The sequence below is a fragment of the Gymnodraco acuticeps genome, unplaced genomic scaffold, assembly GCF_902827175.1.
Source record: "Gymnodraco acuticeps unplaced genomic scaffold, fGymAcu1.1, whole genome shotgun sequence".
Classification (NCBI taxonomy): Eukaryota; Metazoa; Chordata; class Actinopteri; order Perciformes; family Bathydraconidae; genus Gymnodraco; species Gymnodraco acuticeps.
The window spans coordinates 605957-623808 of record NW_022992006.1 but is presented as its reverse complement, the minus strand read 5'-3'; the positions used below and the strand labels follow the sequence as shown (position 1 = coordinate 623808).

The window sequence follows — 17852 nt, the reverse complement described above, 5'->3', positions numbered from 1 at the left end:
GGATAAGAGAGATTGATAAAGGGTTTATTCAGAAGAAAAGGCAGAGAAGCATCTGATCAAGAGAGACAGCGATGGTTTCTTAATTAGTGTCAGGGATTTGAGTAAATCTGCTTTAATACTACACAGTGTTAGAGGCTATTCTAACGGAGTAATAAGAGTTCAAACATCTGTTTAACACATTACCAAGAAAGGTTGTCAGAAATGAGATGCATCTGTTTCACTGAAATTGATGCAGGATAGGCACGGCTCACTAAACAAGATAGCTCACTTAAAAAGTTGCTGGCTTTGTAAAAAACGTTATTACCAAGCTGATTAAGAAGTTAACTGATTGGACATTAAGTGCGGTCAGTTTTGATTTCCAGAAATAACAGATAATATGTATTGTTTTTAATATAATCACATCACTCTACAGTCAAGATGATTGGTGGAGGTTTTATTGAATCAAATATTCAGCAGCATCTCTATATTACCGTGGTCATGGCCAAGGCTGCTGCTACAGTGTGCTGTGTAAATGACAGGTTATTCAAATCTTAGATATAGGTTTAATTTGACTATATTTGTACTTCTGGCTTCTGGCTTCTATACTATAAGCAGAGCCAAACATGTTAAAACAGCAGTTTAAGATAGTGACTGATTCAGTGTTCATTCTCCATTACATAGCAACTCAGACGTTCATAAGAGGCTGAAAATACGTGCACATTTTTGTGTCTTTGTTTATTCAAACAAAACTTTTCTCTTCTTTGTTATCTTCATCCAGACGTCCCTCGCAGTGTGCTCGTTCAAGTGAACAGTATATTTGTGGTTGTGTGGGATGGGAAATAATCTTTTGATGTTTTCCCACAGTTCCATATAGAAACCACATTTTCAATCCAGAAATATAATCGCTTTGCTGCTCGCTACACATCATAATATCTCTCAGAAAGGGGAGAAGCTTTTCCTTTTTCATAGACACAAGCATAGCAGTAGAATCTCTCAGCTGTCAAATCAGGTTTCAGCATTAGCAGTAGGTGTTAAAACTTTACATTTCTGCAGAGGTGTTGGGATTCAGGAGGAAAACACTGACCTTATGTCCAAAACGGCTCTGAATCACCCTGTTTATTAATGCAATGTTAGCTTACTGCATTGACAGAAGGACCTCATTTGTATGCCTGTGCGTGTGCTTCTCTCTATTTATGTTTGCGTGTCTCTTTCTAGGTTTTGACCTAGTACGCTGCGAGGAACCAGGTGTGCCTAGTTATGGCTATAAGACTCAAGACGACGGCCATTATGCCAACACCTTTGTCCTGTACTCCTGCAACCCTGGATACAGTCTCTATGGCACCGGGACACTAACCTGCCTGAGCGGAGACAGACGTGTCTGGGACAAACCACTTCCTTCCTGTAACGGTTAGTATGCCACCACACGTGTAGGTTCTACATACATCAATAATTCAAAACCACAAGGTCTGAATTATTAACCATCTATTCATTGAGAAACATAGCATGGGGGAAAATCACGTTTATTTTACCAAGCTCCTGCAAAATTATGATGATTCAAAAGAGGGAGTGAGCGAACAAGAGATTGAGTCCATTCGGCTGAATGCTTGAGAAGAGGGCATAGGAACTGATTCCACACTCTGTGGGAAATATTCATGGTGGCACTGAGTAAAAACATTTCTTGCTGATCCATCAACCTGCGCACACATAACTATCTGAGCGTGGACAGCAGGATGTCACTGGGCATGAGATTTTAGTGGACCAGGCCTCTCTGTACTTTAAGGATGGCATGCTTAAGGTGCAAACATAGGGGATGACTGAGTTGAACTGTGATAAATGTATAATGTAAGCAAGGCTACTTTCTTGTCCCCTGAAGGTACTCACAGTATTTTATGCCAACGCTTTTGACAGAAGCCTTAGATTTCACTTCTATTCTGAGTATGCACATAAATAGAATATTCAATCTGGAGAGATTTATTTTCAGATGGCAGTAAATGATGTGATGTAAAAACCTTATTGATTCATCTGAAATTGTTGACTAGATCTTTCTGGTGCTGGACTGGAGTAAAGGTGCAGCCATATGGACTTTAGTATTAGAACCCAACATGTAATGACTGCATCTTATTTAAATGGCAAACTAATTCGAATACAGTACTTAATTTCTCCTGGCAGTAATTCCACCAGGAGATATTCAAATTGTGTCATATAAGATTACTTTTATACAAATATCAACTGTGATAGGAAGAAGAGACACATGATAATTGAGAAAGATTGTATTGATCTTGAACAGGGTTATGATGAAAAGTACCCGAACGCATCACTTAATAGTGAGCCATCTACGTGTCTTCCGCGCTGCACTCCAAAATTATCGGGTGTCATTTTTCAGACCTTGAAAATGCCAGAAATAAAAGTTTATTTTCTGGCATTCCTAGAATATGTTTGAATATTTAATAGGTTTTAAGGTAGATAAGCTGCTTCAGGGCAGTGTTAGCTTTAGTTGGCACTTGGCAGCTGTTAATTAAGCTGGAGAGGAGTGTGCCAAACAATTCAGGTGCTGTGACATGCTGTTTTTCCCTTTTGCTTATGGACCTGTAACATTATTTTTGTCTTTTAGCCACAGCTTGTACAGCTGGCCATTATGATTCCTTATTTTCATTCACTAACCACCAGTGAAGCATGAACTTGACATTTGTTTGTTTGTATTGTTCCTACCTAGCTTTAAAGTCCCTAAAGCAGATTCACAATTTTTGAAGTCCATAATTCCTACTTGTCCATAAATATTTTGTGGTTTTGCATATTTGACAAATGAAAGCACTTTCCCTAAGTATTTTTACCTTGCTGAGTAGATGCAGGCACTTGGCACATGTTCATTTGGAATTCCCTCCTGCTACCCACAAAGCCTTGTGTCTCTCTAACCTGCCAAAACACCTGAACTCTCTGAGGTGGGACAGGGCCTGATGTGGTTGCTAATGGCAACTAAGAAGAAAGTGTGTGCATTATGTGGGGTGAATGCATTTATGTGGGTGTGAATGAGTGTGTGTTTGGTTGGATGTGTGTAAGTGTGTGTGTATCCCTGCAGTCAGTCATTAATTTGTAGCTGCTCTGTCGCTGCCTTATTTCAGGCGAGCCAGCAACCAGGAGAGTACTCTGGTGGAGCCCTGGGCTAACTTCCTCTAAAGCTACCTTTGTATCTTCCTCCTTTGTCTGTCTGCTGGGGCGTTCATCGTTCTGTCTCCCCCCCTGTCTGTCTGGCTTGCTTCTACATCTGCATGTTCTAGCATGGAGAGGAGGAGATGGTTTTGCCTCCGGCTGTTTCTATACTGTCTTTCTCTCGCTGTCTCTCCCACGTTGAGTCAAACAGAGTTGTGGTCTCCCTCTTACTCTTTCTGACGTTTTTCTATTCATGCAGTAAACCTGTCTATCTTTTTCTGCAATTGTGGGTGCCTGTTATTCTCTCATTCTTTTTCTTTGCCGGGAAATTCCAGTTGTGTTTGGGCTCAGGCTTACTATATAACTGTTGTTTTGTGCCTCATATCCTCTCTACCGGCATTTCAAGATAAAACATAGTGAAGTATATATAGAACTTTTTATTCATTGGGATAAACCCCTTGAGATGCACCATCTCGTAGTTACTTTCCTGCTATGTTTGTATTTTTATGTGTCTGGTAAAGTGCTTTCAAGTATATTTCCGGCCATGTATTTGATTGTCATTTGCTATCTCCTTTGTGTTTGTGTTTACATATGAATGTGTTTTTGTGAGCATTCTGCCGAGGGTAATACAATAGCAACGGGGTTGTCATATTATTGTAGATTGCAGAGCTGAGTTAATGGTGCCCTCTTAAGTCACACAAACACACCATGCACTCACTGATATGAAGCATTCCCTATACAAAACAGTTTTCTAATCTGCAGCGATCTGGTTGCTCAGTGGGCTGCCATGTACTTCCATGATGAGTTCAAAATCTGCTCCCAGCCTTTTCCCCTGCTTCCTGCTATCTCTGCTGATACTCGCCATTGAAGACAATACAAAAATAACATTAAAAGACAGTCTTCTCTTGTGCAATAAACTGCATCTTTTCTTGAAATTGAACACTATTGGGAGTCCCTTAGAGGGAAAACAGCCATTCAAGTTATTCACAACACATAAAACTGTATAGCAGGAACTTGGATAATTCAAGGTTGATTTAGTGATTCAAGGCCTTTTTAAATGGATTTTCATTTAACTCAACCTTCACATCCCAGGATTATTTACAGCAAAGTAATCACCTCTTATAGAGATATGGAGATGAGCTAAAACTGTAGAAGGACTGGAGAGAAGACAAGAAGAAATACCATACAGGGACTCAAAAATAGACCCAGTGCTGAACACAGTCGACCCAAACAGACCCTAAAGAACAGAGACAACAGTTATTAAACATGATATGCAATAGAAGGAAGGTTCATGTTCCCTAAGCAAAAACAAGTATGATACAGAAAACACTCCTGTACAGATCCGTAGTCAGCTGGAACTCATCTTTTCAAACTTTTGCAGAAAGAAGTTCTGCATTTTATTTTTGAAAATTATATTTGAAATGGGTCTGTGTGTATGTACAACTTAAATTGTTAGTTTTGTGTTTGGCTTAAGGATGGGTGAAAGCATGACGAAAATGTTTTTTCCACACTTCATTATTAATTACATAAGATAAAGTCCTAGCCATTATCTGTGAATCTGAGAGAGAGAGAGAGAGAGAGAGAGAGAGAGAGAGAGAGATAGAGAGAGAGAGAGAGAGAGAGAGAGAGAGAGGAAGAAAGAGCATGAGCGAGAAGCAGAGAGTAGAAGGAGAGAGATAGCGAGACTCTGAAGATCGCTCGAGAGGATGGGACTCTCGATCTGCTTCATGGATAGAAGAGGGAAAGGAACCCAGAGCAAGAAGCCTTGTATCAGATCGGGTTATAATTTTTTTCAGATCCACCACAAGTGAATTTGCCTAACTTAAGGAGTTATTTTCTTTATAAGGTCACCTTATGAAAAGTTGATTCAGGGACTCACGGTCTCCAATACAGTTCAAATGTATTTTTCATTCAATAAAGTGGATTTTATAACCGAGTTGTTGCTGCAAGTCTCCAACACTATCTACAGCAGAGTTTTTTATTCGTAGTAACCCAGCAGCAATCCTTGAAAAGATGGGTTTATTTCTACTTTGTTAAATGCTTTGATGCTCCTGCTGTCTTTGATATGTCCAGGTAAATGTGTGAAGTATCGTTAGAGCAGCGGTTTTGTTGTTTTAGTAATGATTTGATCGATACATTTCAAAGGACATAAATCAAAAGAGGTGAAAACCTATGAAATGTGGTGTCCTTGTGATGTTCACCCTTTTGTCTCGTGATTCTAGCGGAGTGTGGAGGTCACCTGACTGGAGCCGTTTCTGGACGGATACTTTCTCCAGGATATCCTGCTCCATACGACAACAACCTCCACTGCACCTGGACCATAGAGGCTGACACGGGCAAGACTATCAGGTAATCGTGAAGCACTTTAGAATGATGATGTCCTGCAGATTTAAATGAAAGGAAAATATGAATAAGACAACAGCTATTCCAACACGTATATGCAGAATTGCTTTGCTCTGGCTAAGTTGAGGTAAGCTTACTAGTTAACTCTCTTAACAAGGACTTTACACTTTAACACTTACAGGACTGTCAGGTAATGAGCTGCTGTGTAGGAGAGTACACTACATTAGTCATTATGCCATCACTGTGTTTCTCAACACAGTGTGGCCCCTGCTGTGTGATGTGTCTATCTTCAACCTCTGCTTCATCATTTTTTGATGGTTGACTTGATTTGGGTAAAGCTGCTGAATAAAGAACAGATGTTAATGTTTGTATTTGATCTCTGATCTCTTGTGTAATGTGTGTGTTTTCCTCAGCCTCCACTTCATTGTCTTTGACACGGAGGTCGGTCACGATATCCTGAGAGTTTGGGATGGTCCATCTGGGCCGTCAGACGGGGGGATCCTGTTGAAAGAATGGTCCGGCCCAGCCTTACCTGAAGATATCCACTCGACTTTCAACATACTCACACTGCAGTTTGATACTGATTATTTCATCAGCAAGCAAGGATTTTCTATCCAGTTTTCTAGTAAGTAAACTTATCGTCAAACGTAAAAAATGCACAATTATTTTATTGATTTGGATGATCTCTCTCCCTCTACACCCATCATCCATTTATGATGAAAAAGCTTTTTTGGAATTAGCAATTAATATAGCTAGTTAATAAACTCATCACACTAATAGTCTTAATTATGATATAAACCTCATTTATATTAGCTGTAGGAAAATTAATGTGGAATTAACGCTGCATTTAACAGGATTTCTGAAAAACCTTTAGCCAAAGAATCAAATGGAATTAAATGTAATATCTCACCCTCTGGGGCCGAGGCTCATAAAGTGAAGAGCCCCCCCCCTAGCAGGGTTGGTATATAATAATTAAGGATATTGATACATTTGAGTAATAATATAAAACATGTGCAGTGTGTTATTTTTATAGGCTAATAAAAAAAGTCGTTTTCATTCATTTTGAGGGTTTGAACTTACAAAAGTAACAACTATGAATCTCAGTATTTAAAAAGGTTTGAAGTGTTTTCATCATATCATTTCAAGAAGAGCAAACTGGACAATAACTGTTCCCCTTGGTTGCACTCGTGGCGTTCGCTGCTGAGCCACTGGACCCAAACATGTGTGCACAGTCCTTTTAGAGTCATTGGCCAAAGTCAATGCCATCCTCTGTGGCAGCGAAATCAATCAGAGGCATACACTCATATCAACTTTAAAAACACACCCACACGTTCATGTGCTCGTATATCTTCTCTATAGCATTTATTTACAGCACAACACCTCCACTTCCTCTGTTGTTTGTATAAATCCACATGCAAAGCGGCAGACACACTCTAACACACACATGAACTTGTTTTAATGATGCATACATCCAGTCAAAAATATTTACATCCAATGCTTTCTGTCCCTCACTCTTTTTCTCAATCTCTCCCTCACATTAGTTTTTCGCCTTGCTCCCCTTATTTAAAACAATAAATATTTGCACTCACAAACATGCTAATCACAGCAGTGTTATTCCATTACTATGGTAATGACTCCTTATATTTACCCCAATGTTGATTTACTGATGCAAAGATAATGGTCTTTGCCACCACACAGGATTATTTAAAGCAAGGCTTTGTGAATTTATTGAGTGGGTTTTTTTGGGGGGGGTTTTGTAAATACCCATTCATTTAGGTTTTTCTCTAATTTGATCTTTTTACACTTTCTGTGTTCCTGATGGTACAAAAAACTTATTTACTAAAATAATATTATAAATGTGATGTTTTATACGATTTTATGCTATATACAAATTGTAATATAAATGCAAAAGATAACATATATTTAGTCAGGATTGTAAATCAGAAGGCCGGCTTCCACAACAATGTTGGCCAGAACTCTAGCTAATATTTGAGATGAAACTTTCTTTGAATCCGAAGCTTCATGAGATGAAATGATGAGTCTACTGTTTAATGAGGATTCAAGCAGTGCCTTGTATGTCCACTGTCTGAAACATAACATACAAACTAAAAGAAACGTAACACATGCCTGCCTATTCCAGTTGTTCACAGGAACACCAACATATGAAACCTAAAAAAAAAGGACGTCTAATTTTGATTGGCATTTTTATTTTACAGTCTAAGTTTTTCCTTCCAACACTCAACCTCTTTTTTGATCATAACATTATTCTTTTGACAAAAATATGCTTTACACAGATTATGTCATACATAGACACTTATAAACATATATAACATTTGTTTTGCCTTTTTGAACTTGATTCATTGATATGAGTGGAAACACTCTTAGGTAATTCAAACAACAATTAAAACCCAGTAGCTGAAACCCCCACACACAGACGCTGATTGTTGTGAATCCACACAGCTTACCCTAAGGAGGATCCACTAGTGAAAAAACAAAACAAAGACCACATTTCATTGCACCTAAAGGAACTTACCATTTAGTCTCTAACTGGTCAGTTGAAGTTGTCACTTTAACTGAAGCTAAACCTTGCTATCTTCAACAGTCAAAATACAGTAAGAATATAATTAATAGTACTGATAGTGTCCTCCAACCAACAGTAGGTCAATAACTGTCTCGCCTTGTCCGTCTCACTTTCTCCAGCTACTACAGCAACAACGTGCAATGACCCCGGCATCCCTGTGAATGGTTCTCGATACGGCGACAGTAAGGAGCCTGGAGACAGTACGACCTTCCAGTGTGACCCAGGATACCAGCTGCAAGGCTCCGACACCATCACATGTGTACGGATGGATAACAGATTCTACTGGCAACCTGACCCCCCAATGTGTATCGGTAGGTGTACATTTATCTGTAGATAACTGACTGCCAAACTGAGATTACATTAAATTAAAAAATGATACTGTGCTCTGACATTAATGAGTTGGAGACTTCAATGTCATACTGTACATTAAAAATGGGAGACTAAATATGGATATTAAGATTTTAGATAACGTCCATTTGAAGCTGCAATGAATTTATCAAACAATGAAACACCAAGTGCAGAGCCTTTAGGAAGAGGAATGATCCAAAGGTGTATCTTAAATCTCAAGTGTAGAGAGCAGACAACAAACAGCTCTCTGTGTTGTTCTGCCACATCTGATACACTTCTCTGAAGGCACATCAACCCAGGCTTGCTGGTGAGAGGATCTCCAATCCCAAATGATGCTGCTGTCAGAGCCATTCATTCTGGATGCTTGGTCTTTAAGATCAGAACAGGTGCTGAAAGAACTAAGGTTTGGATAAGTATTCAGCAGTGTCGCTGTGGACCACACACATTCAGAAGAGGAGAGGTACAGTAGGGTTGGAGAAAAAACGGAATGACGCAGGAATCTGTCAAAGGGTTTCTATTTGAAAGCTTTGAAAAACAACAATGCTTTTTTTCTCTATCATCACAACCATCTGGCCCACCTGCTGCTTATAACCCAGAGAGCTTCCGCATCCCACTCCACACCGCATTCACACGATTGGGCTGCAGTTCTTCTTTTTGTCTCTCCCACTTTTGGGTGTCTTTCCTTTATCGGCTCCTTCTGACACACTTGACTCTCTTCTCTTAAAGAAGGAAGGAGGGGAAGACTGCCTTTCTTGAGAAGGTACAGGAATAGCAGAGTCAGTGCAAGTAAAAGATGATATCTGTAATGCAGCAAGAGCCCTTCAGTGTCCTCACCGTACAAGATAGAAATCCCATTTTAGTGCAAACGAAGCCTGTAGCACATTCCTGACCACACTTTCCAGCCGGTAGTTTGATGCTGCTAAACTACATGCCTTTTTTGGGTGACAAATACATGCTGGATCCAGTTATTTCATGTGCAATTAGAATCATAGAATGAAACCCTCTTTAATGGTCACACATGCAGAGCACACAGCACACAGTGAAATGTGTTCTCTGCATTTGACCCATCCTAGTACCAGGAGTCTAGTACTAGGAGCAGTAAGCAGCTATTGTACAGCGCCCGGGGAGCAATGGGAGTGGGGGGATATCCGGTGCCTTGCTCAAGGGCACCACGGCAGGGCAGGAGGTGAACTGGGACCTCTCCAAGTAGCAGTCCACACTCCATATTTAGGTCTGGTCGGGGGCTTGAACCGGCGACCCTAAGCCTCATAGCCCCTACTGACTGAGCCACTGACGGACCAATTACCGTGCACATGAAATATCTAGTGTCGAGTCGGTCTTAGATGGATGAGGAAAATCACCAGAGATAACCATAAAGGTGTGGGGCTGCGTGTTTTTATTGTTACTATGCAGGATTAGGTATAAAATAAGACACAGCTGAAATGTTGATTTTAACAACATTAGCAAGTTGGGGAATATTCCTGCAACATCTATCACCGTGGTGACCCTGGAGCTCCCTTTATGTTCCTTCCCCTCTCTTTATCAGCCAGCCGTGTTGGGAAGTCCTGAAGCACGCTCACAGAGACTTGCCTTGTAACCATGCCTGTGAAACACCTTTATGCTTTGTTCCTGATATTGCTCTGACTCTTTACCAGTGACCTCACGTTTTGCGCGACTGTAGATACAATGTAGGGCGTAAATCTTTGTCTCTTAGCTTAGTCTGCGTGCGCTTCTCTCTCCTGCACGCTCACCTTGGGAGGTGATTCCCTGGGTGTTCAAGCGCTCCTCAGATTAAACCAAGAGCGTGTGTGTCTGTGAGTGATGTGCAACTATTAATGCCTTTGTTTACCTCTATTTCAGGGTTGATAATCCGTTCACACCCACCTGCCACCCCCAAGACACCTCTCCATGTTTCAAATCCTTTCTTCACATCACCAAATTGCTGCTTGAATGCATCTCTCTCTGTCTCTCTTGCCAATATCTCTTTCCTGCTTTCTGGCTTGTTGTGGGATAACAGGACCGCTAGGGGTGATTCTCTCTGCTAACTACCCCCAGCCTCACACTTTGTCTAAATCTCAGTCTCTACCTCTATCTCCTTTTTGCTCTTTCAACCTCTTCAGCTACCTGTGGCGGTTTTATCAACGGCCCACCTGGGAGTCATTTTGTCTCTTCTAACCAACCTCTGCCATACTTCCCATCGCTAACTAACTCTCTTCCACTATGCCGACCTGTGGGGGCAATATGTGTGGTCAACCAGGAGTGATTCTCTTTCTAAATTACCCCAAGGCCAATGCTGCGTAATCATCTTTCTTCTTCTCTTTCCCTTTCTACCTTCTTCTCTCCGTCTCTCTCTTACTATTTATCTCCAGCGACCTGTGGGGGTAACGTCAGCGGCCCCTCAGGAGTAATTCTGTCTCCTAACTACCCCCAGCCTTACCCCGCAGGGAAAGAGTGTGATTGGAGAGTCAGGGTCAACCCAGACTTTGTCATTGCTCTCATCTTCAAAAGGTAAGCCGGCAAAATGTAAACCTTGGCTCTGTATCTATGTATGCACTGTGTACCTTCCTGATATGTATTCTTAAGCTTTATACCAGGAACGCAGCCCGTCTGTGCTCATAGAGCAATATATTTAGAGCTTAGAGTTTCCGGTCAGAGTTCAGACGTTCCTCTCTTGTATTTGATATTTAAAAAGCTGTCCATGTTTTTGTGGACTTAGATGCATTAGACGGGCAACAATGAGAAGTGTCTAAATATTAATCAAATAAACGGATTGCTTTATGACAAACCAGTGTTCATTAAACATTTGTTAGGTGTTGAAGAAGGATTGCTAACAGATCACAAATAATATTACAATAAAAGTAGACAGATAAGAGGGCAACATCTTTGTGTGTTTTCCTGCATGTTGAGGCTGCAACAAACACAGCAGGGCAGATCACTGATCTCACTCATTAAAGACATTTCTAATTAGTCCACCCAAATACCTGAGGAAGCATAACACATTTTGAACTTAAAGATTTAAAGGTTGAACAGGGTCCCATTAGATTTGTTTTTTAAATGTGTTTTTTCTACTGGCTTAAATTAAAAAAAGTATCACCCTCCATGGACTTTGTTTTATGAGTTTAGTTAGTGAGTGAGTGGAGACATGTCATGCCTCACTGCCCCTTACGCAGCGTCCACACAGCGGCGTGCGTTGAAGCTTGCCAGTGGGTGTGTCTGAAACTCGACCAACAACCAATCACATGAATCTCCCGCCCCGGACACACAAGCACGCGGTTTGATTGGCTAGAGCTTGTACTGGCATATGATTTGATTGGCTGACGCTTCCGTCGAAGCTTCAAAAGTTGAACATTGCTCCACTTTTGCGAGCAAAGCGAAGCAACGGAACCACAATGCAGTTCGGCAAAGCGTGACGTCACCCCATTCAAAGTGAATGGGCAGAAGCGTTGAAGCTTCAACGCACGCCGCCGTGTGGACGGGCCGTTACAGTGTGAAGGAGGTCTCTGCTGTATCGTCAGGGATCAGGTCCAGTTCAGTCTAATGTAAACTAACACTCAGTAAAGGATCATTAAGGTAACTAATAAACCCATTTGGGTCAGGAAAGCTTAATCCGTCTGAAAAACTACATTCAAATCCACTGACATAACTATTGTAACTTAATGTTTGGTTTGTGGTGAGATGGTCTTATCTTGCATAGATTCAGGAAGTTGAAATGTATGATGTATTTCCTATGCATCGTTGAAGACAGGATTCATAATATGAGAAAATAGAATTGCATGAACTTTTTACATATGTTGGCAGATAAACTTTGTTGATTTGGAGAGTGATATTCGGGAGTAAAGAGAAAGGGATTTCTCAGTGTTTCTGTGTTTTTGTTTTTTGGTAATAGGGCAGTGTTTGTTTACATTTCCCGTCCTGATTGTGCCTCAGTGGTGAATATTTTTACAAGTCACAGTGGTTAGGGGCTTATGACTAAGGCGAAAATGAAGAGTTTCACATATAGCAAAGGAGATAAAAGCAAAGCGGATAGCCAAAGGAGAAAAAAGCAAAGCGGATAGCCAAAGGAGAAAAAAGCAAAGCGGATAGCCAAAGGAGAAAAAATGACCCAATTTTGGCTTCATGTTTTTCAGCTGGAAAGATAATTCCCTTCTTTACTAACAGTTAGACAGTTTTTATTTTACTTTTAATTAAGTTGTCTTGAATTTGATTGTTATGTGAATGCTGTGTGCATTTTCTTTTTTCATTGTATGTCCAATTCGATCCTAGTAATTTTGTTTTTAGAAATACAGCTGGACTACAATTTGCCCCAATTTGTGATGATTCATTCCTTTGTTCAGTTTTTGAATCAAATCACTGTTACTTAAATATCGTGAGAATCAAGTTTGTGGTGTCACAAAACGATAATGTTAGTGTCCACATAGAACTGACCTTTCTTTTATAGTAGTGCTTAAAGGTTAGCAGCCAAAAACAGAGATGGAGATACATACATCATTAATTAGTAAGAAATGTTTTCAGCATTGCTCTTAATTTGAATTGAAGTCTTAACAGACACATGCGGTCATGAGAGGTTATGTTGTTGTCCCATTTTTTGTTCTGTGAGATCTTTATGTTCTTGACATTTAGTGGCTTTAGAATTCAGACAAGGATGTATCACTAATGCAAAAGGTATTAGCACGGATCATTTTAATGCTTTGTCAGTGGCAAAAGGGCTTATGTGCAGTTACTGTAAGCCCATTCTGTACCAGATAGATACACAGGGCTTAAACACGAGCATTCTTTATACTTATTTGAACTTTGGTATTCTTTTGAATATCATAAATTATTGATTGTCTTTTTGTGTCTGGCCTCTATGGTATTCTTTTTTACTTCTACGCAAAACGTACGTGTTTCATTTCCTAACATTGATTTGGAAGATGTTTGAAATGTTCCTATTATCCACTAATGTTCCTATATTATGTCAGTGCTTGTGACATAAAAAGGTTTCCTTTTGTACATGATTATAATAATATACAAGTGCTTCACAATGGCGACATTTGAAATGCAAAGACAAATAAATTAACGTAACAACTGAGAATAAAACACAGAGATCAAAACCAACTTAGAGTTCCCTAAACATAAATAAATAACTGAAAATCAATTTTAAAATAGTAGGGTTTGAAAGTGATGTAAACGATCCGACAAAGTTTACAGCCATGATCACCTCAGGCTGGTCATTTTCAGAGTATAGTGTAGAGTATGAATCTGAACCTAAAAACAACAAAGAGGGACGCATCAGACGACCTCAGGGTGCGACAAAGGACATAGGGCAATAAAAGATCCGATACATGACATGGGGCAAGGCCTCTCAGGGCTTTGTAAGTAATCAATACTATCTTCAAATCAAGCCTAAAAGCCAGTGTAAGATAGCCACACACACACACACACACACACACACACACACACACACATACACACACACACACACACACACACACACACACACACACACACACACCACACACACACACACACACACACACACACACACACACACACACAGTTAAGTCCCTTGACTTCCATAACACTAAGGTGTAGTTTTACCAGACAGGTAGTAGACCGAGCTCATACACACTCAAGAAACCATAGAGGGAGGTTTATATATATATATATATATATATATATTTGTTGGTCTGTACACTTACAGACACATTTTGGACAGATACGAGACTATGCTAACGCAACATACACTAAGACCTTGTGTGTGTGTGTCTGTTGTTGGACTTTTACCCTTACGAGGACTGCATGTCTTCACCTATGTATGGAGAGAAGAGGAAATGCTGTCGAAGTGAAAACCAGAAAATCTTTTACCAAGAAATATGCTTTAGGAGCTCCTGTAGGGTTAGGCTGCAGGTTAAATATAATATGTTGTGCCAAACAAACACATGCATACACATACTGAGGATATAAATCAAATAGATCTTTACAAACACTTTCAGAGTGAGACAACAGTTTCTCCAATATAATATTCAGATGATGCAGCACGACTGCTTTGCAGCAGCACACACACCATTGTTATGTTTGTTAAATATCTATGAAGTTCAATTATTTTTGACAATATATTGCCGTATTAAATTATTCAAGAGAAAACCAACAATAAATATTTAAAGTTTACATTTGTATTCCACTTAATAAAAAATCCAGTAAACATGTCAAAATGAAGGTGAGATAACAGACCATTAGAAGAATGATAGCACACACTAATTGGCAGTCATTAGATTAATTATACAACCATTTGAATACAACATACATCATTTGATTAGAGCATTTGAAAAAAGAGCACAAACAAACTATGCAGACACTCTTGCTGGATTCTTAACCCCAAGTTTCTTTTTGTTTTCTACCCCAGTTTCAACATGGAGCCAAGTTACGACTTCCTGCACATCTACGAGGGTGAAGACTCTAATGGGCCGTTACTAGCAAGTCTCCAAGGCAACCAGGCCCCAGAGCGAATAGAGAGCAGCAGTAACAGTCTCTTCCTGGCGTTCAGATCGGACGCCTCACTGGGCATGTCTGGGTTCGCCATCGAATTCAGAGGTAACTACACCCCAAAAACTGTGCTTTTAATACAAAGTCCTTGTTTATCTTTCCTGCTGAAATTGTTCTTAGGAAATGTTTCAAAGCAGTCTAATTTACAGACGATTGTTAGTTGTGGTAGTACACGTATAGCAAGAAGTAGAACGAAAAGTAACAGTTGAAGTAGTACTGATCACAGTGGTACTAGAACTTTAACTGCAGTATTATTAGAAACGGAAGTAGTTTAGCGGTATTAGAGAAGCTGCATTACTAAAAGCCCAGTATATGTAGTCTTGGTAATAATCTGCGACAGTTTTCGTTGCAGCAAAAGTAATACATTGGCACTCGATTCTGGGCCTGATTAAGTTCAAAGCTACAAAAATATTCCACTAACTAGCTGTGATTATTATATTTGATGGATTGCAGGAGAAATCAGTGCCGTATTACACTTTTAATATTGTATAGGGCAGACTATGATTTTGTATAGGGCAGAAAGAGCCCAAACATGTGCTGAATGTGTCGACAGATACATCTGGCTAGAGTCTCAGTTTGCTTGTGATTGATGCAGGAATTTGCAATTAAATATAAGCTTTTTTAAAACAAAAAATAGATTATTAGAAAAATGTGATAATTAATAATGAACACAAGATCTGATAACTGTAATTTAAACTTAAAGTGGTTAAAGGTTGTTGCTTCTCATTTATCAAACTTACATTATCTTACTTGACCATCATTGAACTGTTAAATCACCGCAGACTTTGCTTTTAAGTCAATGTTATGGCATTTAAGTGAATTGCTGCATTTCTGCATCTATATATACATCCCACTGCTGAACTGCCGATGAGTTGTACTTCACTTGCAGAGTGTGTCGTACAGGGCAGTCCTAGGTTCAGCTCAGGAGCTGACTGTGTAATGAGCTCATGTCTGAGTAAATTAGTCAACACACACAGATTGCCGACGCAAAGTCAATGTGAAATGCTCTCACTCTACATTTTAATCCTAACCCTGCCCCTGTATTTGATACATATTTGGATTGACATTGAGTACAACACATTTGATACAGGAGTGTTCTGTTGATTGGATTATATCTTACTCAAGTAATTTCTCCCTTTCTGTTTATTAGAAGAGTTTTCCAGTTGGAACGGCTGCTGTTCCATGTCAGCCCATGGCTTTCTTACTTTCACAGATTGTGACTCATACTGGTTTTACAGATGTTGCTTGACTGGGGGTGATTTAACAGCCACAGACAATGCAGAGCTGATGATTAGTTGTTTGACTGACTAGAGACTAGAGACTGCTCTGTCTAATGTTATGAAGTATTTTTCCTCGTGTTTCTCTCACTCCATGTATTTCTAATTAAAAAAAGATTATCTCCTTCTCTGTTGTCTGTCTCCTCACGCTGCCTCACACCTCTGTACTTTTGTCATTAATTCACTACCTTTCTTCTGCCATCTCTCTAATTAAAATACAACCTTAATCATCTCCCTGTTTCACTTCCATCTCGCCCTCCATCTCTCTCTCTGTCTGGCGGTTTTCCTCTGTCAGGCCCAATATCTCACTGTTATTGGGCGATCACAGTAAAGCAAACAAGCTGGCCCAGTGCCACGTCATAAATAGCCAAGACAGTTTTGAGTTATCTTGACTGCACGATTACCCTTATTTGTTCCTTCCTCTCCCAAGGGGGAGATGATATAAAAGCAAATATTCTATATGATCTATATTAGTCTACAAATAGCAGCCTGTCAAGTCCCTCCAATAGTGTTTGACCCCTGATGGAAGCTGAAATGTCCTTTTATTGAGCTGCATAAACATTTTAGACACAATTTAGAGTTAATAACTAACTCAAATGCATGTCTGTTTATATGTGTGCACTTTGCAAGTGTGCTCTAGAGATTAATGGGTCATATTTATTAGTAATGGGTTATGTAGGGTACACACTTTGAGTGTAGAAAGAGGGGACCCTTATTAACTGTTACACTGCTGAATGGCATTCTGGGAACAGTTTGCTGTCTTTTGATTCTTGTGATGTATTGCACCCAAATGATAGGTGAACTCCAGCATTTCTAGATGTGACCCTGTCACGGCAGGTGTATTGCTTAGAACCCAAGGAAGTGTTTAGTGTGACGTTATCTGGATTAGTGTTATTCAAGAAATCTGCAAACAGAAATACTGAAGCATATTTTGAACAGGAAATGCACTAGTTTATCCAAATTGTAACGAAAAAGCATTAATTTGCCATCAATTCCACCATGTGGATAGAAACCCTGCCTGTTACTGAGCCCTTTCCCTCACCGCATGGGAAACTGATACCAGGTGCTGATAAGAGATCTCATGAATTTACAGATACAAAAATTATGAAAAAATCCAAACATTAGTAGTTTAGTGATATTCAAAATAGTTGATCCTTGTCCTTTTTCGATTACACTAACTTTTACTCCCCATTCTCCACAGAAAAACCAAGAGAGGCCTGTTTTGACCCTGGTAACATTATGAACGGCAGTCGGACCGGATATGACTATAAACTGGGATCTCAGGTCTCTTACAACTGTCACCATGGCTACACAACAATGGGCGGGGAAAGCATCACCTGTGTCATGGGGAATGATGGGAAGCCTGTGTGGGACAGGGCACTGCCAACATGTAAAGGTAGGAGATACATACAATAACTGCAGCTTTACAAACACCATGATGATGAAAGTGTCATGTGGGGGAAATATCGCTTATGATAAATTGTTTTAAAAAAAAACAATCTGCGTGCACAAACACTCAATGGCCAGCTTTCACGGTCCAATAGGACAATCTCATAAATGCCAATATAACTGTTGTGCCACTTTTAAGATGCTTATATTTTGAAGTACTTGCTATGATGTGAGGTTGGGCCAAGAACTGTGTGTGTGTGTGTGTG

At 39.8% G+C, this 17852-nt stretch overlaps 1 protein-coding gene across 1 annotated transcript in view; it reads left to right on the top strand.

The window, feature by feature from the left end:
• Window positions 1-1194: 1194 nt before the first annotated feature.
• LOC117536456 (CUB and sushi domain-containing protein 1-like) overlaps window positions 1195-17852 on the top strand; it is a gene marked incomplete at its 5' end in the record, with an annotated part of 113181 nt that continues 96523 nt past the window's right edge. The window contains 7 exon segments of the mRNA XM_034201329.1: window positions 1195-1386; window positions 5349-5475; window positions 5883-6094; window positions 8170-8361; window positions 10768-10906; window positions 14781-14968; window positions 17399-17593. Of these exon segments, the coding sequence (XP_034057220.1) occupies window positions 1195-1386; window positions 5349-5475; window positions 5883-6094; window positions 8170-8361; window positions 10768-10906; window positions 14781-14968; window positions 17399-17593 (1245 nt within the window).